Source organism: Trachurus trachurus (assembly GCF_905171665.1).
Source record: "Trachurus trachurus genome assembly, chromosome: 19".
Lineage (NCBI taxonomy): Eukaryota > Metazoa > Chordata > Actinopteri > Carangiformes > Carangidae > Trachurus > Trachurus trachurus.
Window position 1 is genome coordinate 1774714 of NC_139913.1, and position 27787 is coordinate 1802500.

A 27787-nucleotide genomic window follows, 5' to 3' on the forward strand; every position below is an offset into this window, starting at 1 on the left:
CTGAAGATTTTCAGTTCAATTGCTCCTGTTTTGTGGTAGTGTAGTGTATTTTCTACCTCCTAATTTGTAAGTAATTTACCCTGAGAGTTACTTTTGTGTTTAGTATATAATCCACTTCAAATTCTTTACTTTTATCTTTAGAACTATCTTTCTTCTTCAGGTGTGTTCTTTGCTTGCCTGAAGGTAAATGCCTGTATGAAATATGAATATATAATATGAAACAAGGTTTTGTTTAGACTGAACACTATATGTTTACGTTAGGTCACTTTTCCTGGACACCTGTATTTGGTTTGCTTCGCCCATGTTTAAGTTAGCCTAAAGGTTAACTGCCTGGTCAAGATGGTAAATACCAGAGGGTAATTTCGACAGGTATTAGGTATAGGTATTGTCTTAGTTTATGACCATCCTGGTCACCTACATCCTTCTGTTTAGAGAGGTGGAGTTTCAGGAATATACAGTATATAAGGTTAGGACTCTTGGGTAAGACATAGAGGTCTCATATTGGCTCCAGAGACTTCTCGAAGATTCGGCTTTTTGACACTGTATCTGGTCATCTTTTCATCAGCATCGACATCAAAATATACCACAGTAGTTTGCGGTAGCAAGCCGACATGTTTGTAAAACTAGATCTAATTCAAAGTCTGGCGGAGTCGAGACCCAAGTTGACGCTCGGTGTGTTCAGGTGCAGTGGGAAGCTCCCGTTTGTGTCATAAACACAGGAATATCAACTCTGGACTTGCTTGAAGTAAATAAACTTCTGGCTGCATGTTTGAGTCGCCATCTGACGCTGTCTGTGGCTTTGAGGGATGGAAACAGCCTAAGCAGCAGAACTTCAATCCACTCCCATTCATCGCTGCTGTGGCGATGCGGGGACAGACACAACTACTACATCTACATCTTCAGATTCCTTCTGTTAGACCTAAAATGTTAGGAACATACAGCCCCGAGGTGAATTTGTCCTTTAACACAGCTCCTTCAAAATAAAAGCATCATTCTGAGCTTCAGTCAAAGCAGCAGTGAAGTGTTCATGTTTGACTGCTGTGGCATGGACTTTTATTTTCTAACAAACTAGAGACATTGAACTGATCAGACAGATGTTTCACAGCTGCAGCAGAACAACAACAACAGGAAGTTGTTGAGCAGCGACCGACACAAAGTTTCCTTCATTAAAACCATTTGATACATGAATGAGAGGCGACAGAGTGATTCTGCAGTTCCACCTGTAACAATGAGTCGTTAGAGCCGATTACAGAGGAATCAGAGACCATTGACTGGTCCTGATGAGACAGGTGAGAAGGAAAACATCTGGAGAGACGACACGAGAGAAGAAAAAGAAGAAGAAGAAGCTGATGATGATGATGATGATGATGATGAGGTTTTTCTCTCGGCCGATTTAACTCAGTTTAATTTAAAGTTTAAATAAACTGTGTCTGGACCGTTTGTCACAGCAGCTTCGAGACTAATAACTAATGAAATATATAAATAAACAGGAGGAGAAGTTATGAATCACTTCAAAGGTCAGTTCACTGAAAAATAAACTGGTTGATTATTAATCACACCTGCTCCGCTGAGACGTCGACAGGAAAACAAACTGAGAGTCTGAGGCCACCGACCATGAGAAACCTCAGTGTATACACTTCATACAGTCACTTCTTGCTTTGTTTGGACTTTTACCGCCTTTTAGTCATTATTTTTTCTGTTCACAGATGTCAAACTGTGATGTTTGACGTTTTTAGACCAAATTAAAGCAACAATGTCAGATTTTAACAGCTAACTAACATAGGACTGTATGCTGTTGCAGGTGCAGCACGATTAATCCTATTTACCGTTTTTTTCTACAACTTTAATGAGTTTAGAAACATTATTCTAAGGTCAAGAAGCTACGTAGTGCTGCTTTAACATGTGAAGATGTTTGGATGAAACAATTAGATTGTTTTAATACATACAGTCATTTACTCTCTTTTACTTTCTTTTACTGCCTTTTAGTCATTAACTTTTTCTGTTCACAGACGTCAAACTGTGATGTTTGACGTCTTTCGACCAAATTAAAGCAACACCATGTCAGATTTTATTAGATCTGGTTGAGGAGCGCAACTTGTCTGCTACCCGTGTCTAAGTAGGACTGTATGCCGTTGCAGGTGCGGCACGATTCATCCTATTTACCGTTTTTTTCTACAACTTTAATGAGTTTAGAAACATTATTCTAAGGTCAAGAAGCTACGTAGTGTTGCTTTAACATGTGAAGATGTTTGGATGAAACAATTAGATTGTTTTAATGCCGACATCAAATAAATGAGTCGTCATTGTTTCGTGTTTTTGAAGAACTGAGTCTGTGTTTCCTGCTGTTCTCTGACCTCTTCCTCCTCCCTCTGCACCTCCTCCTCCTCTTCCTCCTTCATTAAGCAGCCCCTGTGTTTATTCAGGGATTAATTTGAGGCGGTGAATGGAGACAAACTGTCGGTTATTAGTGAGGCTCCTGCTCTGGGCCCCGGCCCCCGGTTCAGCCACCGTCCACCGGCTCGCCGCACCGCCGCGCCATCGTAGCGTTGTAGCGTTGTGGCGCTCGGGGACGAGCAGAAATAATGTGACTGGGTGTTAAATTGAGGGCAGAGCTATTGTTCAGATGGAAAAAACCATTATCTCCACATTTCCAAGCAGGATTTTAATACCTCATCCCTCGGCTGCTGCATTACCTCCGTTTGATAATCCTGCTGTTAATAACCTCCACACTGAGTCGCTCCTGCTGCTCAAACTGTTTTGTCCTCGGGGTGTTTTAACGAGAGGGGGGGTGAGGTGGGGGGTGGGGGGGGGTTTGGACTGACCTTCATCGTGTTCATGCTGAGTTGAGCAGATTATATTTAGCAAATTGGGCTGTGATTTCACTGCAGTTTGTTCCTCACTGGTTGTGACAAGAGTTTGTTTTAAATAACTCCACAGCGGCTCCACCTACTGGCTGCAGGAGCTGCTGTTTCTGGGGACGCGATAAAGTGAGGGACCGGTCTGGGGACATGGTAAAGCGGGGTCATCCCTATGTTCCCCACTTTGTATGGGACCGGGGAACATAAAAGGGTCCTATGTTCCCCGTTTTTCCCCAAAAGGACCCGGGGAACATGCAATTTTTTGGTCCCATACCTGGAAGTGGAGTTGTGACTTTGCAGATTTTTGCAGATTTTTGAGTGAGAAGTTGAGTTGTGACTTTGAGTGAGAAGTGTAGGCTAATTGTCCCATTGGTTGGGTTTAGGCCATGAAGAAAGGAGTTGGTTAAGTTTAGTAAAAAAGACCTGGTAGAGGCTAGACAGGCCAGATAGATAGATAGAGTCCAGATAAGTAGAGAGAGTCAATCGAATGGCAACAACGGGGAATATAGGACCCTTTTTCAGAATGTTCCCCAGTATGTATTGCAAGTTTTGTGAGTTTGGTCAAACTGACATTTGATGTTTTGTTTTCTGAAGCCGCACCGCAGTGAGTTGAGCCTTCAGGGCCACCGTAGGAGACACTGCGGCTGTATCACAGGACAAGTGACATTGTTAACATACGTGTTAACATGTGTGTTAATGATCCGGTCTGATCTGGTCTCGCTCTGACAAACAGGATTTTCCGGACGGAGGAAGAGGTGTAAATTACATTTTATACGTAGAGCACACGAATGCATCACGGAGCAGCTGTTGACATCTGTATCAGAGCTGCTGCTGCTGCTGCTGCTGTCGCCGTCTCTGCTGGTGTTCGAGTCGGACACTTCAAACGTCTTCAGCAGAGAGTTCAGAGGCGTTCAGGGTCCTCAGGTCTCCGACTCCCGCTGCTTCTCATTCCACACAGCAAATCACAACCGTTTACACCCGAGGGGAGAGGGGGAGGGGGGAGGAGGCGCCTGCTGAACGATGCAGCACACAGACCGAGGCCCTGATCACAGATAAGAGACGTTCACTGACAACGAGTTTCCTTTAAAGGGATAGTTCACCCAAAATTGAAATTTCACTCATTATCTACTCACCCTCATGTTGACTATTGAAGCCCCGAAATGCGAAATTGTCCCGAAAAAAATTAAGTAAGTCTATATTTCAAGCTCGTTTCAAGAGGACAGACCCTCGTTTGTCCAAATTGGATGAACCGTCTTGTATTTCGGGGCTTCAATACAAGACGGACATTATACGAGCAGCATGGAGGTATTTGGATGTTTTTTGGTGTGTCTTTTTGTTACGAAGACAGTTGGTATCCATTTGCAACCGTCATATGGATATGGACCCCCTGTAACTCAGAGAAGCCACGGAGGACTCTGAAACTTCTCCCAGCCCTTAGTCCACATGAGGGGGAGGAGATAAAGATAACGAAATTTCAATTTTGGGTGAACTATCCCTTTAACATCAGATCCAACAAACATGTTTTGGCTCCAACTCGTTGTGAAGAAAAACGTTGAACACACACTGTGACTGTGGCTGCAGGACAATGATGCCGTTTACATGGGTTCCTGAACACCTCACGCTCCACTGTGCAGACTCTCTTTTCTGCCACTGGGAAAAAAAAAAAAAAAAAAAACTTTAATGGAAAAAATTACGGTTTAATTTTACAGCAGGAAGGAAACGAATGTGTTCCTGAACAGAGAGAGAGGAGAGGATGGAGATCTGGTTTTGTCCGGTGGCAGAAAGAGGAAACTGTGGAAACTCTACAAAATAAAAGCCCATGGTGTCCAAGGAAGGACAGAGAGAGAGAGAGAGAGAGAGAGAGAGAGATGGAGGTTAAACCACCTCAGCTGGAACCAGAGAACCGGTGAAAACTTTATGGATTCATTATTTACACTCCTCCAACTCCAATAAAACTTTTTTTCCACCAAAATCAGCAGGAAGAAAAAGGGTTTTAAAAAGAAATGTGGTTAAACCTGTGGAGGCAGCAACACTCGCGGATGAAAACTGTAAAATATTTCATCGGATGTGCCTTTCGTTTATATGGCGAGTTGTGTGGCGCCTGGCGTGCATACAACATTGAATTACGCAGAGTTTTGCGTCACCGTATGAATGCAGATTTCCTCCCCAAAAACGCTCGTCTAAGCGCGAAATAAAAACACTTTTGCGCTTTCTGTTGAGATCGTTTCCGTGTAAACGTAGCCTCAGACTTATTTCAGGGCTGCAGGTCTGGTAAAAATGTTTTATTCTAAATTTGTATTAAATTGAATGATTATTATTATTAATAATAATAATAATAATAATAATAATAATAATAATAATAATAATAATAATAATAATAATAATAAAGTTTTTATTTGAATAGGGACAGCGCATATTAATGAACATTGGTAGCCTATATTAAAAAATACCCTAGTAAATAAGCCGGATTATAGCCGAGCCGCTAATTTCCGCCTGTAGTCCCTAATAAATAAATAAATAAAATACAACAGTACACAGGCTATTATTCCTTGTGTTGTTTTTATTTGTTATAGTGTTTATGATTAACTATATATTGTATTTTTACAACTGTACAACACTTTGGTGGACTGAGGTTGTTGTAAATGTGCTTTATAAATAAACTGTGACTTGACTGGACAGCAGAACGTCCATGATGAATGCCGATGTGATAAAGTCTTACAGATTTTCAGACTGAATCTACTTCATCATTGAAATGAAATGAAAAATGCATTTCCTGCTTTAATCTGAGCATTTTAAAGTTTAGCAACAATTATAAAACACTTGACTCCTGAACTCCTGAGGTTGTTTCATCATTTTGAGGTTCAATTTAAAGGATTTCTTGGAAGTTTTGCTGCTTCCTTCGGCTTCGAGGCTCAAACGCATTCAACACACTCGACACTACTGGACAGCGATCGTCGCCTGTGATGATATCAGATGTTATAAAAAAAAAAAAACGCTTCTTGTCACTTTAACTGGAGTCGAACGTCGCCTCCTCCTCTGATTCATCTGTGACCGACCTGAGATTCATTAAAGTCTTTTCAAACTTTCTTCATCTGAATCCTTTTGAACTTTTTTTTTTCCCCCTCTGAGCGATGAGAGCTGCTCGTCCTCCTCCTCTCTCTCCGCTCTCTATCTCTTTAAGTTTGTCAAATCATGTTTCTCCGTCTTCCTCCTCTTCTTCTTCCACCGACTTCTTCCACGTCTGCTCTCTGGGAGCCGATCGATACGAGACGGATGAGAAAGTTTTCACATTTTGAGGATGTGCAGCGACTCCTCTCTCCGTTAATTCATGATGTAATAATGTGGAGATTTACTAAATGATCTGCGCCGTTTTTTTTTAACTCGCACTGGGATCAATTTGCGTTTGGGAAACAGAGAGCAGCCGAGGTTTCACTGCGCGGCTCGCTGATTTCATCTTCAGCTCAGACTCAAGGAGATAATTGAATTTCCTAAAAAAAAAAAAAAAAAAAAAGGAGAAAGTGCAGCTTCTGTGGAGACATCTGCCTTGCAAAATCAAATAAGTAATTAGTGCACGTCCCTCTGTTTACACATCACACCGTGAATAATCTCATTTGCCTCACAACGCCGCTGCTAAACACCGGCTCGTTTCATGTGAGCTTAATTGACTTTAGCGTCGAGCTCCGTTATTGATTCAACGCAGAGTTCAAACCGCCTGCAGCTCCGACTGCAACACCTGGATCACACAAACCTCGTTAAAGGGATAGTTCACCCAAAATTGAAATTTCACTCATTATCTATACTACCCCTCATGTGGACTAAGGGCTGGGAGAAGTTTCAGAGTCCTCCGTGGCTTCTCTGAGTTACAGGGGGTCTCGGCGTAGCAGTGCATGTCCATATGACGGTTGCAAATGGATACCAACTGTCTTTGTAACAAAAAGACACACCAAAAAACATCCAAATACCTCCATGCTGCTCGTATGTAATGTCCGTCTTGTATTGAAGACCAGAAATGCGAAATTGTCCCGAAAAAAATTAAATAAGTCTATATTTCAAGCTTGTTTTGTAGCGGAAGCTCCTCGATTTTGCATGTCAGGGCTTCAATACAAGACGGACATTACATACGAGCAGCATGGAGGTATCTGGATGTTTTTTGGTGTGTCTTTTTGTTACGAAGACAGTTGGTATCCATTTGCAACCGTTATATGGACATGCACTGCTACGCCGAGACCCCCTGTAACTCAGAGAAGCCACGGAGGACTCTGAAACTTCTCCCAGCCCATAGTCCACATGAGGGTAGTAGAGTAGATAATGAGTGCAATTTCAATTTTGGGTGAACTATCCCTTTAACACCTCTGCTGCTGTAATTGGCTCCGACTCCTCAGTCACATCGGAGGATTTACAGTTTCCTCCGACTCCAACCTTCATCGTTCACTCCTCATCTCTGTGACGCTCGTCTCTCTGACTGTCCATGAACGCATCACTCAACAGTCAGTCTGCTCTCAATAATACGACTTTATTTGTAATATTTTGACTTAAGACTTAAAGGGATAGTTCAACATTTTGGCAAATTGGCGCATTGCCATAATCCCTATAGTCATAGCAGTAGGTTCGTTACCTTTAATTGTCGGTGCAAGCTATTTTTAGAACGGCAGAGCAGAGCCGTGAGCTGCTCAGAGCTACGCTACGGAGGCTCATTATGGGATTTCTTGGTTTTTCCCTCATCAAACTCATCAAATACACAATCCAACAACTCCACAACGCTCTGGTGGACAAGTTGTGTCCTGCACATTCACCACACTATGAGATAATAACACAACGTTACCACACAGAGTTGTTTTAGAGGGAAATGCAGAGACTGTTCAGCTGTTTTGCACTGAATTTACCTCTAAAACGACTCTGTCTCGTAACGTTCTGTTATTATTTCATCATCAAAATGACTTAATTAAATGTTTATTAAATTATTATATTGTATTCTTTACTCAAGATTCACAAACGCACACACACACAGACTGTGAACTCTCTCATATCAGATATTGCACTGCAAGATGAACACGATCTACATTATCTATTACCTTATTCATTTAATTGAATTGTTTTATATCAGTGTGTCTTAGTTTTCTTTTCAGTCAGTTTAATTAATGTTGTTTTCATGTCATGTCTTTTAAAATTAAAATCTCTTGAATGGAGGCGTTGACTTACTTCTGTGAGAAGAGGTCTCTGTATGGGCTGCCGTGCTGCATGGCGATGCCGTAGCCTTTGCTGCTCATGCTGTTCCCCGACACGGTGATGGTGCAGTCGTCGTCCGTCAGCGCGGCGTACTCCAGCACCGCCATGTCCCACAGGAAGGCGTAGGGACTCTTCTTCGCCTGCAGACACGGACGGAGGGGGAAAAGGTTCGTTTACAGGCTGGAAAACACCTGTGGTTTCTATGGAAACAGCAGTGCAGAGTTCAGTTCTGCTTCTTCATCATAAAGTTTTAAAGTTTTAAAGTTTTTTTCTGATAATTTTTGGAAGATGAGTTAATCAGACTTTCATTGTTTAATGTTTTAGTCTGTTATGGCTGATGAGTTTCCTCCAAAATAAAAGCACAGCTTCAAAAACAGCAGATTAAACCGTTAGAATAGTTGATCATAATCTGTGTTTGTTCTGAACTGAATGAGATTCATCACAAACTGAACAAACTAAATGTTGTAAAAGAGATAATTAAACTGTACTCTGAAGATTAGATTTAGATGTTTTACATGTTGTTGCTGTTTTTATGTGAATTAAATCACATCAGTTGTTTGAGTTTAGTTTGAACAGGTTTTGTTCAGTTTAGTTCATTTTGATAATTAGTGATTCGTGTTGAGTAAATATAAACATTAATAACATTAATAAAACACTTGAACACAATGAAACCAGAGAGAAGACGAACAAACAAGATAAATAAACACAAAATCAAAATAAAAGTCCTTTTATCAAACACAGTTCATACAACCAGGGTGAGGAGGAGGAGGAGGAGGAGGAGGAGGAGGAGGAGGACGAAGAAGGAGGGGGAAGGGGGAGGAAGAGCCGAAGGAGGAAGAGGATGAAGAGGTAGAAGGGGAAGTAGAGGAGGAAGATGAAGAGAAAGAGGAGGAAGATGAAGATGAAGAAGGGCGGTGACATTAAAGATGTAAAGTAAAAACCCAGAGCAGCAGGTGAGTGTGAGTTTCTGCTGCGTCAGCAGAAGCTGCTGCAGGAGCATCAGCCTCCACAGACACTGTTAACTCTGTGTGTGTGTGTGTGTGTGTGTGTGTGTGTGTGTGTGTGTGTGTGTGTGTGTGTGTGTGTGTAGGTGTGTGTGTGTGTTGCACTGTAACAGTCTTCAGTGTTTAGATGCCTTCACGCTGTTACAGCCTAATTACCACGTCACGTCTCATTGACGCTGCTGCTGCTGCCTCTTTGTGTTCACGTCTCATCATCGCAGTGTGTGTGTGTGTGTGTGTCTGTGTGAGTGTGTGTGTGTCTGTGTGTGAGTGTGTGAGTGTGTGTGTGTGTCTCTCTCTCTCCAGGTGACACTGGGAGACAAAAAGCTGTGCAGTGTTTGCAGAAGCAGCTACGTGACGACGTTCAGAGGGAAAAAAAAAAAGGTTCCTATGAATCAAAGGAGACAAAAAAGGACAAGAAGCCTCAGAGGAGAGATGGGGGGGGGGGGGGGGGGGGGGGGGGGGGGGTTGAGGGGGATGGAGAGGGGAGGAGGAGAGAAGATGGGGGGGGGGGGGGGGTAGCATCCTCCTCCTCACATCAGAGCACAGAAGGATCTGACTGAGCCGTCTGAAGAGATAACACTGAGATAAACCACGTTACAGTTGACTCAGGTTGTGTCCGAAATCCGAAATCCCTCCCTCCTCCCTCCTCCCTCCTCACTATGTAGTGAATTCAATATAGTGACTATATAGTGACTCACTGGTCAAATAAAAAAACACTTTCGGACACTACTCCGCCACACAGTTAATAACGTATTACGTCGCGTAATTAAAACGTTCCGACTGCGATCGTAACGGCTGGTGTAGGTACCATGGATACAACCATGGTAACGGCCGGTGTAGCATAGACCTACGGGTGTATATGAACCAACATAAAAAGAGGAGTAAAGCAATATATTAAGCGGTAATATATATATATTTAAGCATCAAAGATGTTCAATCAAACCCACATAGTTTAAAACAACGCTCACAACAACTAAGCATAAAGTCCGCTAGCTTTTTTTTTTTTTCTTTATTTAACCTTTATTTAACCAGGAATAATCCCATTGAGATTCAGAATCTCTTTTGCAAGGGGGTCCTGGCCAAGAAAGCAGCACAGTACATCCACATTTAGACAACATCAACAAAACAAACATAAAAACAGCTAAAACAATAACAGCAAATCGCATCGCAACAACGTGTCACAACTAAGCATAAAGTCCGCTAGCTTAATGCTAACATATAATGTAAAACACCATAGACGGGCTAACAGAAATTAGCCTCGCTATCCAGAGTCTGTGGTCAGTTTATAACGCTTGTTAGGAAATTTGCTCCGACGTTTGTTGTGGGAGTCTGTGGAAGCCGCGACCGGATAACTCTGGCAGCTGGACACATTTATTGAGGCTGCTGCACTACTGCATTTATTTGATAGCTACACCGGTCACTACTGCATTTATTTGGTAGCTACACCGGTCACTACTGCATTTATTTGGTAGCTACACCGGTCACTACTTGCATTTATTTGTTAGCTACACCGGTCACTACTTCATTTATTTGGTAGCTACACCGGTCACTACTTAATTTATTTGGTAGCTACAGCGGTCACTACTTGCATTTATTTGGTAGCTACACCGGTCGCTACTTGCATTTATTTGGTAGCTACACCGGTCACTACTTGCATTTATTTGGTAGCTACACCGGTCGCTACTTGCATTTATTTGGTAGCTACACCGGTCACTACTTCATTTATGTGGTAGCTACACCGGTCACTACTGCATTTATTTGGTAGCTACACCGGTCACTACTGCATTTATTTGGTAGCTACACCGGTCACTACTTCATTTATTTGGTAGCTACACCGGTCACTACTGCATTTATTTGGTAGCTACACCGGTCGCCACTTGCATTTATTTGGTAGCTACACCGGTCGCTACTTGCATTTATTTGGTAGCTACACCGGTCACTACTTCATTTATTTGGTAGCTACACCGGTCACTACTTGCATTTATTTGGTAGCTACACCGGTCGCTCTGGGCCGGTGTGGTAACGGCCATCCGTGACCGCAATGCATGATGGGATATCTTGCTCCGGTTAGTGACCATCGGATGTTCACTACATTTCGCTGTGAATTGTGGGATAGATTCAGTCACTATATAGTGAACATTAATAATCACTAAACATTCGGACACCACTACAAAATGGCCTGGTCACTATATAGAGAGTAGGGGGGGATTTCACACACAGCCAGAGAGAGGTGGATGGATAGATATAAAGAGGTAGATAGATAGAGATAGACAGGGGTAGAAAGAATAATTAAGAATAATTAAGAATAATTTCCGAGTTCGACGCCGTTCAATTCATTTTTTTACAACTCGGAGCTCGTTTTTTTCCGACTTCCGAGTTATCTTGAACGCAGCATGAGTCCTCTGACCTCTGTGCCCTCTGTGACCTCTGACCCCTGTGACCTCTGTGAACTCCGTGATCTCCGTGATCTCTGTGTGTCGTCGTACCTTGCGGATCCCCTCCGACGGGCTGGACACGGAGTAGTCCATGCCATTGTTCCGGCTGACGGTCCTCCACAGCTCGGCGTAGGTGCTGTCCTGCTCCAGAGGGTTGGTGCCTTTGTTCTTGAAGTAGTCGTAGACGGCCGAGTCCCGAACCGTGCCGTAGTCCACGTCGATCTGCCGCGCCAGGTCCTGGAAGGTCCTGAGAGAGGGAGGCAAGGCAACACATCACACTATACCCAAACACTTTACTGATGAGACAGCAACTATATGCATAATCTATGGTTCCATTGAGCCGTTCATTATGGAAATAACATCACAGTAATTCCTCCAATATGGGACAGGCTTTTATTTAATTTAGAACAAATCTTCTGCTCAGCAAAGATGAAACTCCTCTCCACTGGTTCTCTTGTTCCTGTTCAAACTTTTTTTTACATCAAGGACCCTAGATTGACAACAACAACATTTTGAAGCAAACACCAGAAATACACAAATATTTGTTCTGAGGCTGATTAACGTTACTTTTTTTACTCAATGTACGTTCAAATTAGGGCCAATGGCGTGAATTTTTGGAAATATTGTAAAGAAATTTCCTCCAAAAATGTTAAATTTCTATTTAAAAAAAACGTAAAAAGAAATTCTAGAAAAGTGGTCAAATTTCTCAAAAAAAAAGAAAAAAAGATCTCATTAAGAAAGTCCTTAAAAAGTGGTCAATTATCTAAAAAATAAAGTAAAAAAAATAATTCTAGAAAAAAGTGGTAAAATTTCACCAAAAAAGACCCCACTTCGAGAACCACTGGTTTAACTTCTAATAAATAAATGTGTTGCTCCGCCCACAGACTGTTTAGAGGCTCCGCCCCTTTCCTGGGCTCAGTCACAGTTCTCAACGGACCCAACAACACGACCGGACGTTTATTTTCAGGGGAACTCATTGAATGAAGCGGCTTAGAAAGGGCTCAAACAGGCGATCGTGGGCTTTGAGAGGTTTTGTTCATTCACAAGAACTTTTATTTAACTCTAACTTTAAATAAAAATGTCTCTTTATCCTGAACCGTCACATTTTGAGGTTATAAATATAAACTGAAGGACGACCAATCAGAGCCCAGTCAGCTGTGATCGGAGGACGCCGCCCACGTCGTCCTGATTAAACAGCTCTGTCTTCATTCTAATGACTGACGATCGTTATTTTTATTCGCCGTCTCCATGGTGACGGCTGCGACCACCAGTGTTTCCTCCGTGTGTGTGTGTGTGTGTGTGTGTGTGTGTGTGTGTGTGTGTGTGTGTGTGTGTGTGTGTGTGGACGTGAGGTTTGGGGCCCGCAGCAGAGAATCAGTCTCGGAACCACTTTGTGTTTATCGTGTTGGAATTGGATTTTGTCTTAATGTTGGTGTTGATTCCTGCTGCCGAGGCTGCACGCTGATTGGATCGTTAATAACGCTGCAGCTTTAATTACATAATTACAGCGCCGGTGGAGACGGAGCGTAATTGGACTTTTGTAACGAGTTGATGTAAAGAACAGACGAGTCCAGAGAGACGCAGCTTTTTATGCAACTGCTTGTTTTTTTCTTTTTTTACAGCGAGGAGAATAATCTCAGTTTCAGACGATTTAATGAAGCTTTGTTTGATTCATAGTTATCATGTTATAGATCTGAGCTTCTCTCAGTATTACTATAACAAACACACTGATATTACAGCTGTCTCCTTATTATGGAGGCAACAGCTTCAGAGGAGGAATCTCCTTCCACCGCCGCGTCAACCGTTGGTAAATGTGACGTTCTAGCATTCAGAGCTTTTCCTGATTGCGTCGTAACATTAAACATTTCAAAGGAGGTTAAATTGAAAGCGACTGGACTTAGTTATTTGTCTAGGAAGACGTTTCACCTCTCATCCAAGAGGCTTCATCAACATTAAACATTAAACAGTGGCGTCTTTTCTACACTTCCAACAGTTCCTCATGTAATAGTGTTGTAGTCCATCACTGTATTCAGTACCAGTCCTCATAATAATCATGTGTCTTGATATTTACATTATTTCTCATCCTTCCAAAGAAAGAAAGAAAGAAGGAAGTAAAAAGACAGAGAAAGGGGGTAGAAGAAAGAAAGAAAAAAGAAAAAGTGACAGAGAGAGGTGGATGGATAGATAGAAAGAGGTACATAGAGATAGAGATAGAGAGGGGTAGATAGAAAGAAAGAAAGAAAGGGGGAATGATAGATCGATAGAGATAGAGAGAGGGGTTGAAAGAAAGAAAGAGAGAGAGAGAGAGATGGGATGGGATGGGAAGGACAGATAGAAAGAGGTACATAGATAGAGATAGAGAGGGGTAGAAAGAAAGAAAGCAAGAAGTAAAAAGACGCAGAGAGGGTAGAAAGAAAGAAAGAAAGAAAGAAAGAAAGAAAGAAAGAAAGAAAGAAAGAAAGAAAGAAAGAAAGAAAGAAAAAGACAGAGACGGGGTAGATAGAAAGAAATACAGAAAGAGAGAAAGAAATAAGTAAAAAGACATACGGTAGAAAGAAAGAAAGAAAGAAAGAAAGAAAGAAAGAAAGAAAGAAAGAAAGAAAGAAAGAAAGAAAGAAAGCTGTTCATAACTGGATCATAATAATAACATTTTATCTGTGAGTCGTGGATCAAACTCAAACCGCGGCTCCGTTACAGAGAAGACGTGTCGTCCGCAGCGAGGAGCTAACGCTGCTAATTAATGGCTGACGTGTGGAGCTCCAGAGGTTTGTTGTTAGGCGACGTGACGATCGATTGACGAGAATCATCAACAAGAAACGAACCTGAGCAGCAGCACAAACTCCTCTGATCTCCTCTCATCAAATGACTGGTTTTTACCGTCTGGACTTTTTGTTCAGAAAAGGAAAATCAACATACACACAGAGAGAGAGGTGTGTGTGTGTGTGTGTGTGTGTGTGTGTGTGTGTGTGTGTGTGTGTGTGTGTGTGTGTGTGTGTGTGTGTGTGTGTGTGTGTGTGTGTGTGTGTGTGTGTGTGTGTGTGTGTGTGTGTGTGTGTTTACCCCGGCTGCTCTGAACATTAAATTACAGTCCATGTGAGGTTGAGCAGGTTCACACTGATCATCACTTCATCAGTTTCTCTGAGAACATCGAATAATAAGATTCAGGTTTTTACATGTTTCACGGTGACGTCAATGAACTCGTCTTCAGTCTGGGAACTGATTTACCTCCTTTTCTTTTATCTCAATAACACTTCAAAATAAAACGGAGCAGTCACACACACACTATGGTTGATAACTAAGAACTGGGAAGAAGAAAAACATGTATTTCGTCTAAAAACCAATGATGGATAATAATGTAACTGGTTGTTCACCGACTCGTTCCGAAAATCCAAAATAAAACTTTGGGTCCAAAGAGGAAGATAAATTAAAATATAGTTAATATTAAAGCAAACATGTAAAGAGATGAAAAGAGACTCGTCTTGTGTCAGCCTTCTGCTACCATATGGTGTCTTAAATCAGCTGTAAAACACACTAAAAACATTATTTATCATCCCATTTGTTTCTCATCTCTTGGTTACATTGTTAGGCTTCCTCATCCATGAAAAGGTTGGTTTTGCACTTATGATTTCAGTTTTAACTTATCGTAATAGCCGGGTCAAAATGGACCCTAACACCACAAATATCATAATTTTAACCAGAGCATTTTAGAAATTTGTGAAAAAAAAGGTTTAATTTTGTTGAAATAGAGGTTCATGACAAAGTCAAAAAGCCTTGATGCTATAAACAAATTTATGTGGTAGGCTACTTGTGTGCATTTAAAACCTGAAAACGGGGTCACTGGTGACCCAAACACAAGAGGAAGGTTAGAGCAGGAACAGAAAGTTTTGAGGTTTCTATTGTTTCTTTAATTTACTTTCTGTTTTACTCAGTTTAGATTCTTTATTGCTCTGGTCCATTGTTGCGTTCAGGGACCTCAGGACATTTTGGTTTTCTCTCTCATGTACAGTAGCTCATGTTGTGGAATGATAATAAATCTCCCTGACTCTCGAATCTTTAATCTGTTTGTGGTCGGAGGCTTCGTCGTGTAGAAAAACTAGAGAATGCATTTCATTTCATTTCCTGAAGGAAATACGGGAGAATGCTGAAAGCTGGAAGCTGAATGAGCTGAATAATTTGTTGAAACGATGCTGAATTAAGTCAAGAAATCGTTGAATCAATCTTGAAAAGATGAAACAATATCTGAAGAGTAAAACTAAAACATGTAAGAAGATTAGTAGAGTTTTTAGTTTGTTAACTCATTGAGTGCCGCGCTCCTTTCCAAAGTTTTAGTCAAGTGTACCGGCAATTTAGACGATTTTTGACGATTTTTGTAGAGCCATAGTGTATTCTATATTATTGCCACCAACACATACTGTGGCTCATTTGAAAGGTGAAACTTTATGCTTCAAATGGCCACAAACCGTTTGTTTCTACGTGCCTCCGTTCCTGAGAAAAGTCAAGCTAAACATGGCTGGGTTTCACCAAAATCCCTGCTTTTTTCTAGAAAAGGAGATAGAGCGTCTTTTATGAAAGGTGCTCAACCTTTGGGAACAAAAAACTAGAAGAAATCACGTGGTTGGCACTCAATGAGTTAAGTTTCTCTTCGTCACTCGGTTGTTGGATCCTGCTGAGGTCGGAGTCTCAGCTTCGCTCTAATTCACTGTTGTCGTTCGACCTCATCACACAAATAAAGCTCACGCACACAGAGATAAACAGCCGATCACATTAACACAGCTCAACCTGGCATCAGCGAGTGTGTGTGTGTGTGTGTGTGTGTGTGTGTGTTGACAGCGATTAGCGGCGGCCTCAGATGTGACTGTTCTGGTTCAGGCTACTCTTGTTAGCGCTGCGTCTCCGAGCACCTGAGGCCACGCAGCCGAGGAACCAAACAACACAACACAACACTCCACCGTCTTTCTGACTCTGAACGCCTCATTTTTTATTCAAATAATGAAAAACCACGGCCTCACAGCTCCTTCCTCCTCCTCCTCCTCCTGCAGCAGCTTCTGAGACGCCTCGGCTGCTTCCTCTTAAAACAGAAACTAATAATTTAACTTTCTGCCTGTTGCACACAGAGATTCTCCCGTCTCCTCGGCTTCTTCTCACAAAACCACATCACACACACAAACAAACACACACACATATGCAAATCAGGGAATCTTCTACCAGCTTTAAACTTCTATCCTTTTCTTCCTCTGAATTACTGTAAACACTGTAAAAAAAACTGTAGAGGGTGGGAACTATTTTCAGCGGCGGATTAATAATCCACAGTAGTGTTTTAATTAATTAATCTCTCTTGTGCATTTTTTTTCTTTCTTAATAACAATTACCTAAAAACCTTTCTCTTCCCAAACCTAAATAAATCAAAGAGTCACAGTAGCTGATCAACGTGAACTGACGTGTGCATGGATGTAATGAAATAAGTGTCTAAACGAGGTTCCACTAATAAACAAAAAAATATTTGTTTCTGTTCTTCCAACTAATCAAAATCCAAATTCAAAGCAAAACAACCAAACATTAACTTTTTTTTCAAATAGCCCCTGTGCCCATTCCTGTTTAAAAGAAAGTTCACCAAAACTAAGACCTACCAAAATAAAACACACATTAAAAAACAAAATAAATGCTGAAATGGCTCCTACAGATTGTACAGGAGTAAATCAGATCAGGTTTTTGTAGATTAATACACAGAGACAATCAGTTGTGTCATATATAATAATATATATAGTAATAATATATAATGTGCAGCTGTCTTTACTTATTCATGGTACCTATTCACTGGATTTGTATCATTGCATTTATTAGATTCAGTATATTATCCTATTCTAAAGCCTGACCAGGGACAAAGATGCACATTAGCTGAAGCCAGACGTCTTGTATGCGTCGTATTTTCCATTTTTTGTGGCAATGTTGTATGTATCGTCCCTAAATAAACATTAAACTAAGTCAAATATCACCACTGAGAGCCCGTCTCGTCTCCTCCTGCTCAGATAAAAAGCTTCGTCCATTTCCACCTGTAATAACATCGACTCTGAACTCTTTAACTCTCTGAAACTTTCCCTCTCTGCTCAGACTGTGTGGACTTCGCCGCTCGGCTCGGAGCGTCGGTCGGGTCAGACTCGTTCTGCAGCAGCAACAACAGGAGGTTAAATGTTAGCGAGGCGTTCAGGCGCCGGCGTTCAGACGGACTCTCTCTCTAGCAGCCGTGGCGTCGTTTCCTCTGCAGAGAGAAATATTCAAGCCGAGAGCTTTTTCAGCTGAACCTCCGACCCTCTTAAATTCATCATAAGATCCCAGCCACTTGTGCAACTTGTGCTTCTTGCACTCGACGGGCTGGTTCAATTAGAGCCGAGCCTCGGCTGCACCGCTCCGCTCTCACACGATCCAGCTTTTTCCTTTTTGGAGGAGGAGGCTACTTAAGATTAATAATCAGCCAAATGTGAGCAAAAACTCCCGATGTTGAACGAGCGATTAACACGGCGGCGGCGCTGTGGAGTGAGTGGCGGCCATGTTGAGCCGAGTCATTACTCAGAGAGAACACGGCCTAATAAGTTCTTCTGTGATAATTAACGGCACAGAGAGTCCAGACGGGTCGCTCAGTGTCAAACATTGGTTTTAACCACAGAGAGACAGAGAGACAGAGAGACGTGTCCAAACAGGAAGTCATCCTGACCTCTGCATTTACTGCAACATATGATGATGATGATGGTAGGCTACTGTAACATATATGAGGCAGCAGAGTGAACCAACTCAAAGCAGAATGTGATTCATCACTATTGTCAACTGTTAATGACAATACTTGATTAATCAAACCACTTTAATGGAGGGTTTTTATTTGTTATTTTTTTATTCATTTAAAGGGATAGTTCACCCAAAATTCAAATTTCACTCATTATCTCCTCCCCCTCATGTGGACTAAGGGCTGGGAGAAGTTTCAGAGTCCTCCGTGGCTTCTCTGAGTTACAGGGGGTCTCGGCGTAGCAGTGCATGTCCATATAACGGTTGCAAATGTGGACCAACCGGGAAGAGAAGCTTCCGCTACAAAACAAGCTTGAAATATAGACTTATTTCATTTTTTTCTGAACAATTTCGCATTTCGGGGCTTCAATACAAGACGGACATTACATACGAGCAGCATGGAGGTATTTGGATGTTTTTTGGTGTGTCTTTTTGTTACGAAGACAGTTGGTATCCATTTGCAACCGTCATATGGACATGCACTGCTACGCCGAGACCCCCTGTAACTCAGAGAAGCCACGGAGGACTCTGAAACTTCTCCCAAATTTCAATTTTGGGTGAACTATCCCTTTAAGTATATATTTTTGGCTCTTTCACGCCGTTATTAGATAGAACGCTTGAGAGAGACAGGAAACGGGGAGGCAGAGAGAGGGGGAATGACATACAGGATGCAGGGATTTTAATTCTAATTTTAATTCTGCAATGTTAAAATACATTATCAGTAGTGCTGTATTTCAATAACATGTGTTTAAATCAATGTGTATTAAAAACAACATGGAAATTTTGGCTTTCAGTTAAATGAAATAAATAGATCACTGCCAAACATTGTCCTGGCCAAGTAACAAGCAGCCGCTAGTGAGAGAGTGACCAACAGGGGGCGGTAGTGAGGCAACAGAAAATTATGTCCGACTAGCTTTGATGAACACAAACAGTTATGATGAGTCAGAGACACAACAAACATCTACATGACAGATGGGATCAAGCTGCTGCTTCCAGCGACGTGTTTAGTGATTTAAATAGTTTATAACTTAAATTAGAATCAGTCTGAGTGTTTCCTTGAAGGAAACCAGAGCTCTGCTCCACCTCAGCAGCTGCTGTGACCCGGTTCCTCCGCTGGGATCAATAAAGAATCTCACCTCGTCACGGTGCAGCCGGGTCACAGCTGCTCCATCTCTAAAACCCTCCAGACCATAAACCTCCTCCTGCTCCTCGCTGCTCCTTGCCGCTCACCACTCCGTCACACTCTGACCTCACACATCATAAAGACTGAATGAAGCTCCATCGGTCCGAGCTGCAGCGACACCAACCGACTGAAAACCGCTGCATCATCGTCATCAGCCCGACTCCACTGGAACTGATCCAGAGTCAGTCAGACAACTAACTCTGAAAACCACCTCGTCTTGTTTTATGGTTTATGATGAGGACGGAGATCCTGTCACTGTTATATGTAGTAAACACTGAGACTAGAGACCGGCCTGATCCCTGATCCAAGATGCCACAATAACTAGTTTTCACAATTAATCTCAGAATTAAACCCCACAATAAATGAATCGTAAAGATTCCCCAATATTTCTAAAACAGATTAAAGGGACAACGAGGAGTTTCTATTTGGTTATAAAAAAGTCTCACATTAATGTGGATGAATCTCCGTTACCACTTGTTAATGGTCCATTTTAGATAAATCTATGGTTTTGTCTCTATGGTTATTTTGTTATTATTAGTGGTGGTGGAAATGCTGGGCGAGCCGACCAGCGTTTCTTTACTTTCGGTTTTGTGGCGAGTCATGAGAATAACGCCACCGAATCTCCGTTTATGGTCGGAGGGTTAGGGTTAGGGTATGTGATCGTCTTCCAACCTCTGACTTTAATTCTTGATGAATGAAAACATGAGTCTGTCTTGCACCGGTCAAAGAATTTCACGGTGCGGAGGCTCATAAATGTAGTGTGGAAACATTTCGCTTTTCCAAAACTCCTCATTGTCCCTTTAAGCCGGAACCAAACAGGAACAAGGTTGTTGTGTAACTTTGTTTTCGTTCCGTGCCAGTTGCAAAATGGAGACGTGACCAAGTGGTAAAGTTTGGTAGATGAAGACTTATTCCCTCAAAAACAAACGTATATAAAGTCGACCTGTAAAACGCTGCGAAAAAGTAGCATTATGCATCACCACCTGCAGGACACACACCTGGCTTTGTCTTTGGACGCCATAGTAAAGGTAAATGCACAGTAACTGGGTTAAGTTAGGTTAATGTCAATTAACCTAACGTAAAAAAAATGTGCTTTATAAATAAAATGGATTGGATTGGATTGCTTCTGGTCAGTCCATGTTCACAAACAGAGGCTCAGACCTAACGTGGTGTAAAGTTTGTGGATCACAGAGAAAATCCAGATGTTTTATTCTGTTCACGTCCCAAATACAGAAACATTTGCAACTGTTAATGCACAGGTGTGTGTGTGTGTGTGTGTGTGTGTGTGTGAACTCACCATATAGCGTGGTCCATGCGGGACACGGTGAGGTACGCTGCCAGGTTGGCCGTGTAGGACGAACACACGATGAGCGTGAAGAGCCACCAGCTGCCCATGACGATCCTCAGAGCCACGGAGCCCACCACGCCGTCGCCGCCTACACACACACACACACACACACACGGACAAACACACACACACACACACACACACACACACACACACACACACACACACACACACACACACACACACACACAATCTTTAGGTGTTTACTCCAAACCTGTCATCATTGTGATTCCTAACCGTTTATCCTTGAGAGCTGCAGTGTGTGTGTGTGTGTGTGAGTGTGTGTGTGTGTGTGTGTGTGCGTGTTGTGTGTGAACGGACACACGCTGCGTCGCTGTGACCTCACAGTCACAGGTTGCCCGGGGCGACCAGGTGGACTGGCCCAGCAGGTGAGAGCGGCGCTCCATCACGGCGAGCCGAGAGGCTGCACAGCTGCAGCTAATCACAACCTGTTAGGCCTAAAAGCTTTGCCAGGCAACCTGCCAGACCATAATAGATGCAGCTGCTTGTCTCTGCTGGGAAACTGTGCAAGTGTGTGTGTGTTATTGTTGGTCTTTCTATCTTTGTGAGGACACACTCGTCAGCAGTGACATTTAGAAACGAGCGGGGACACGTGGGACAGGTGAGGACTCAGAAACTTTATCGATCTGGTTACGATGCAATTAACTCATATGAAAATTCAAAATAAAGATAAATAATAAATATATAGATATAATTGATATATGAAAGAAAAAGCCTGGAATAATTTACTATATTTAGCCTTTAAGGGACAGTTCAACATTTTGGCAAATTGGCCCATTGCCATAATCCCTATAGTCATAGCAGTAGGTTCGTTACCTTTAATTGTCGGTGCAAGCTGTTTTTAGAAAGGCGGAGCAGAGCCGTGAGCTGCTCAGAGCTACGCTACGGAGGCTCATTATGGGATTTCTTAGTTTCCCTCATCAAAACTCATCAAATACACAATCCAACAACTCCACAACGCTCTGGTGGACAAGTTGTGACCTGCACATTCACCACGCTATGAGATAATAACACAACGTTACCACACAGAGTTGTTTTAGAGGGAAATACAGAGACTGTTGATGAAAAACTGTCCCTGAAGGCAACGTACATCATCTGTTTCGGGCTTTGCTCTGAGCAGCTCGCGGCTCTGCTCCGCCGTTCTAAAAACAGCTTGCACCGACAATTAAAGGTAACGAACCTACTGCTATGACTATAGGGATTATGGCAATGGGCCAATTTGACAAAATGTTGAACTATCCCTTTAAATTTGCATTATTGAGTCGTTCTGAACTGTATTTTCACTGTTAAAGTTTTAGCTGCAACGTTCCCACGACAATCTTTATTGAGGCTGAAGAGAAGAACACACACACACACACACACACACACACACACACACACAGACACACACACAGACACACACACACACACACACACACACACACACACACACACACACACACACACACACACTGCAGTGTGTTTCCTGCAGCTCTAATCTAAACCTCCCTCTAATTCATTTAAGCACTTTGAAAGTTTTACGACCATGTTTCTGTTTTTCTCTTCAATATTTCCGACGCTACAAATCCTCCTGTGATCATCTCCTCCCTCGTCCATCGGAGTTTAATCCGTGAATTAAAAACTCGCCCCATAATCAAAACCCAAATCCGTCTTTACAAGGCCCATAATCCCCCCCACCTCCTCCGTTGTGATCGGCTACGATTGATTTCAGACAAACATCTGTGAGAACGTGTGAAGACGCTCGGTGGGTTTGTCAGCAGGAGACCATGATCTGATCCCTGAACTCTTCTCTTTCTGTTGTTGGATACCGAAGGATTTGATCTCATGTAGATGTAACAACAGAAAGTTTTATAGTCTTTTACTGGACCACATGTCTTCTTTCTGTTGTGGTGGAAAATGTTGATCTTTTTCTTTTTTGGGTTAATATTAACCCAACAAGTTGAGTTATTCTTTTTTGTTGAACTTTTGGGTTGAATATTCAACCCAAGAGTTGGGTTATGCTAACTACAACGTTGGGTTATTTTTAACCCAACTATTGGGTCGTGTATAAAGCGCTTGCTCGACCCAATAGTTGACTGAAGCCACACAACTCCAAACTACTTGACTCCTCTGTAGAGGATTTAATTGTTGTATATGCAAACTCTCTTTCTAGTCTTGGTAGACTAACATTTTCCTCAACACTGTCACTCCAGATGTTTCCTGTGTCATCCTTCAGCTGGAGCAGCAGGACGTCACATGTCTTCAGGTGAGTGAATGAGACACACGAGTGTGGGCTTCATCAAGTGTATGACGTGGTGTTAGTTTGTTGTTTTAATGTGTGTTGATCCTAATAAACACACAGTTTTATTATATAATAACCCCCTTCTGTGTTGTACTCATTAAAATCTCATCTGAACAGATTTCTGTCTTTAAAGGAGACTTATTCTGCCCCTTTTCCACAAATTAAATAGTTCCCAGGTGTCTTAAAGACATGTCTGTGACCTGCTTCGGTCAGAATACCGCAAGGATCAAACATCACAGCTCTTTTCATCCTCTCTAAACAGCCCTGTTCAGAACGGCTGCTTTCAGAGCCTGTCCCTTTAAATGCAAATGAGCCACTGCTTGCCCCGCCCCTTTTTAATGCAAATTTGATTCCTAGTTACATCACTGGAAGACAACTGAGGGAACAGCTCATAAAGCCACATGGATTTCAACCTAGGGAGCTTGAAAATTACTGATTTTTTTAGTCAATTCTCACATTTTTGTGGCCGAAAGGCAAAACAAACACCTACATACAGTATACTGTATGTTAAAGAGCCTTCAGAAAGTTTCCATAATATGTCTCCTTTAATAAAAGTTGGAATTTTAGTTGAACAATAATAGACAATTGATTAGAAAGAGTCCAGTTTGAATCGGGCCTGGACGTGTTGGTGGACTGACACCGGCTCGGATCAGGTTGGACTGAGAAGATTTTAGGTTTGATCTCAGACCTGGTTCCTGTTTAGGTTCAATTTCACAAATGCATCAAGTTTCGTACACTTTCCTCAAAGTTCCTACTGGAACAAAAATAAATAAATTCTGCATATTTCCAGGTCAAAGGTCAAGTTGAATGATAACCCCTCAGACCGGTTCCTCTCCGTCTCCACGGTGACTCTCACCTTGCTGGACGAAGGCTCCGTACACGATCCAGATGGCGCTGTGCAGCGTCCCCGAGCCCAGCGTGCTGGGCGGCTGGCCCGGCGGAGCGTTCTGATTGGACGAGGAGGAGCGCAGCGCCTGCAGCCGGTTGAGCAGGAAGATGAGCACGCCCACCACGGGGATCGCCGCGGCGATGCAGGCCCAGACGGCCAGGTCGAAGGGCGCGAACAGAGAGAAGATGTTGATCTTCTCCTCCGGCTTCCGCAGCAGGATGCCCACGCTGTAGTCAAGGTAACGCTTGCTGAAGTCCACCACGTTCTCCCGCTCCGGCGTGATGGTGATGGCGGACACGGCCAGGTCGGCTCTCTGAGGGGGGGGGGGGGGGGGGGGGGGGGGGGGGGGGACAGGGGCTGTTTTCAAAACCGCATACTACCGTACTGCCTACTGCATACTACGTTAGTATGTACAGGGCCGGCTCTAGGATGATGGTGGCCCCCTAAACCAGGTTTTTGTTTGTGGCCCTGCACTCTAAGCGCAAACACCAAATCACTGGTTAAAACTGAATACAGACGTGTTTATCCCTCTGAGGTTTGAGGCCATTTTGAACTGTTTTGGTGCTTGAAATAGGATATGAATACAGTAATAGATAAGTGTAGAAAACAAGTCTAAAATGACATTTTGTAAGATTGTTTTTTGAGCACAAATGTTGTCATTCTGCCGTTCTATTTTCACCAAATGTCTCAAATGTGAGATAAAAGAAGCTGAATATTGACTTCAAATTACATATAAAGCTCATAGCTGCACGTGCAGACCTCAGGATGTTTAAATGACTTGATGAACCCCGGTACCTTTCTGATCATGTGGCCCCCCACCTAACGGCTGTGGCCCTAAACAACCGCATAGAGGGTTTATGCCAGGGGCCACCGGCCCTGACTACATACTGAATGTAGAATTCAGTCTGCTACTTCAGCAGACCGACGCCGTTCACACCGCAGTATGCAGTATACAAGTTTCCCAGAATGCATTTCACGGCAACCGGTAGCGGTAGCTGTAAAACAGGCTAAAAGCTGTTTTATTTCCCGCTCTAGCGCTGTAATTATGTAACTTTATTAAGTTTTAATCTTTTTTCATGTGAGAAAGTAACTGTTTAGATCCCAAATATACGGCCAGTTTATCCAAATGACGGATGTTTAGAAATTTGCTCCGATGTTTTTCAGAGAAGTGAAGCTCCAGCAGCCGGTCTGCAGAGCTGCTCGGCCGGCCAACCTCCGTCGTCATCCCGGGGGAGAAAACGATTGCTAATTAACTTACCCGCAGGTTTTTAGAGGTTTACCACCGGCTGGTTAAATTACTTTTAGGAGATAAATGTTGGTCTCATTGATGATATCTAACAATTGTGGTAGTAGCATTAGTTTGTTTGAATTAAAAGTGAAGCTTCCTGTGTGTATTGGACAAACAGAAGAGCAGCGCTGCCTCGGGGCTCTGTATGTACAGAAATCACCACATTTACATCAATAAATGCATGTTTTACAATGAACCGATCAGTCTGCATTAAGTTTTATTTTATTAATTAAACTTTATAACATAGTTACGGTACACAGCTTTGTTGTTGTGGTTTTTTTTAACACGGCTTTGGTTACAGCAGATAACTTCTACGCCGGTTAGACTTCAGGGATTTTTCGCATACTACAGATTTAGCTTTTGTTTGCATACTGCATACTGCATTTTGGCCAAATCAGTACGTACTAGCAGTATACTATGTTGTTTCGAATACAGCCATGGAGACTGGTATTTATGTTTTCACTTGAAAGGACTGAAGATAAATGTGATTGGATGAAGTGTCTCTGGCTCGGGCTCAGCTCCGCCTCTGATTCATGCGGCGGCGGCGGCGTTCGCCAGCGTCTGCAGCCTGACGGATTTAGAGTCTGGTTTACCTTGTTGATGAGGTCACCAATCATCCCGTTCCACGAGCCGTTGGGGAGCTGGGATCCATATTTACTGTCTGCCACCTGCAGGACAGATCAATAAAGTTTGGTTCAAAACTGACAAAGACTTTAAAAAAAATGAACTTCAGCCTCGTGCATCAGGAGACACAACGTTCAGTCTGATGAGAGATGCATGATGGGAGTTCACAACACGTTGCTGCTTGTTGGATAAATATGAAACGGAGGAAAGAAAAGTTTGATCAGGTTTAAACCAACTAAATAAGAGGAGGAAGATTTAATTTCATCTTTTAACTTCTCTCAACAACACTTGAAATGTTTTATTCCACTAACTAAATAGAGATTAAGAGTTATATTTCTTCCTGATAATCTCATATCATATGAACCAAAAACATTGTCTATGACAGTTTTTCTCAATTGTTTACACACAATTTCTGGTACTTGAGACACAATGACCTCAACGTGTAACTCATGCACCAACTCCCCGAACCAATTCTGTTTAGGTACAAGCACAAGTCCTGCTTTACACTCAAATTGCAGTTCTAAAAACACACTTTTTTCAAAACACTACACACAATTTTCATGAAGAAAATCTGTTGTTTTCACGAGTAACACACTGTTATTCAATATTCTAAAGTTAATTGTCCTACTATGCACACTGACTCGTCACATGGGCACCAAAAAGAGGCCCCGGCATTCTGACAGAGAGAGGCCACACATTACACAAACACACACACATATATATATATACTTACCATATATAATATTATACCATTTTGAGAATAAATACCATTGTTTTGAATGTAAAGTTTCATTTTGCAGGAGAAGTTAGGGGTTTTTCCCATTGTGTGTGTGTGTGTGTGTGTGCTTTTTGATTTGTGTGTAGAGTTCTGAGGGTATGAGGCATGCTTTTAGAAAATGTGTGTAAACAATCGAGAAAAACTGCAACAATGCTTTTATAATTTGTATCAAAGTATTCTATAAATTTCAGGATTTTCATTCTTTAATCTTTTCAGCTGGTGGGTCAGGAGGAAGTCTCTGTTGGACGTCATGACTCACAACAGCCTCAGCATCAGTCACATCTAATCCCTGAATCCTCCTATTCTTTGTAAAATACAAAGATTAAAGACAGAAGGATCTGATCTCAGGGTAGGAGAAAAGCAACAAAACAACAACAACACATCCTGTCTGAATCTTTTCCAGACCAGCTCCTCTCTCCTCCTCAGACTGAGACTCACCTGGTAGATCTCGTACTTGAAGCCCAGGATCTTGGCGAGAGCGTCCAGGACGTCGATGGAGAAACCTTTGTACCTCTTGGGCTGGCCCAGGATGTTCTCAGCCACCATGACGAACGGGTCCTCCTGCACGGATTATCATCATCATCATTCAATATGAACTGTATATATACTTTTCATTATATATAACAACTTACAACTGCGTACTGACACCCTGTACTTTTTTATTTTATTTTATTTGTATATATTTGATTCTCTGAGTTGTATTTGTTTTGTTTCATTGATTCTTGATGCTTTGGCGACATAGTTCTTGTAACATTCATGTCAATAAAGCAAATCTGATCCTGGACCAGGAGGTGAAGGTGAACAGGTGCTCATCATCTACTCCCTGTTACCTGTCACTGTCACTATAGAAACACGACACCTGTATGAACATGATAACTTGTTTGTTTGTTTCTTAAATTTTAACTTGTACTCTTTATTGTTATTCATATATTTCGATCATTATTGTTTTTGTGTAATTTCCTTTCCTTTATTTCTATTATCTAGTATATATTTCTGATTTCTCATTTGCATATTTTGTTTTCTTTAGTATGATATTTTATTGTTAATTATAGGTGAGTTTTCGCCTCTTCCTGCACTT

At 42.2% G+C, this 27787-nt stretch overlaps 1 protein-coding gene across 1 annotated transcript in view; it reads right to left on the reverse strand.

Annotated features, from left to right (window-relative positions):
• Window positions 1-27787, reverse strand: part of LOC311003122 (glutamate receptor ionotropic, delta-1-like) — a gene marked incomplete at both ends in the record, with an annotated part of 637202 nt that overhangs the window by 11363 nt on the left and 598052 nt on the right. Inside the window, 6 exons of the mRNA XM_083994807.1 lie at window positions 8058-8224; window positions 11575-11770; window positions 20778-20916; window positions 23987-24332; window positions 25901-25975; window positions 27148-27270. Coding sequence (XP_083850933.1) covers window positions 8058-8224; window positions 11575-11770; window positions 20778-20916; window positions 23987-24332; window positions 25901-25975; window positions 27148-27270 — 1046 coding nt within the window. The remainder of the gene's footprint in view (window positions 1-8057; window positions 8225-11574; window positions 11771-20777; window positions 20917-23986; window positions 24333-25900; window positions 25976-27147; window positions 27271-27787) is intronic.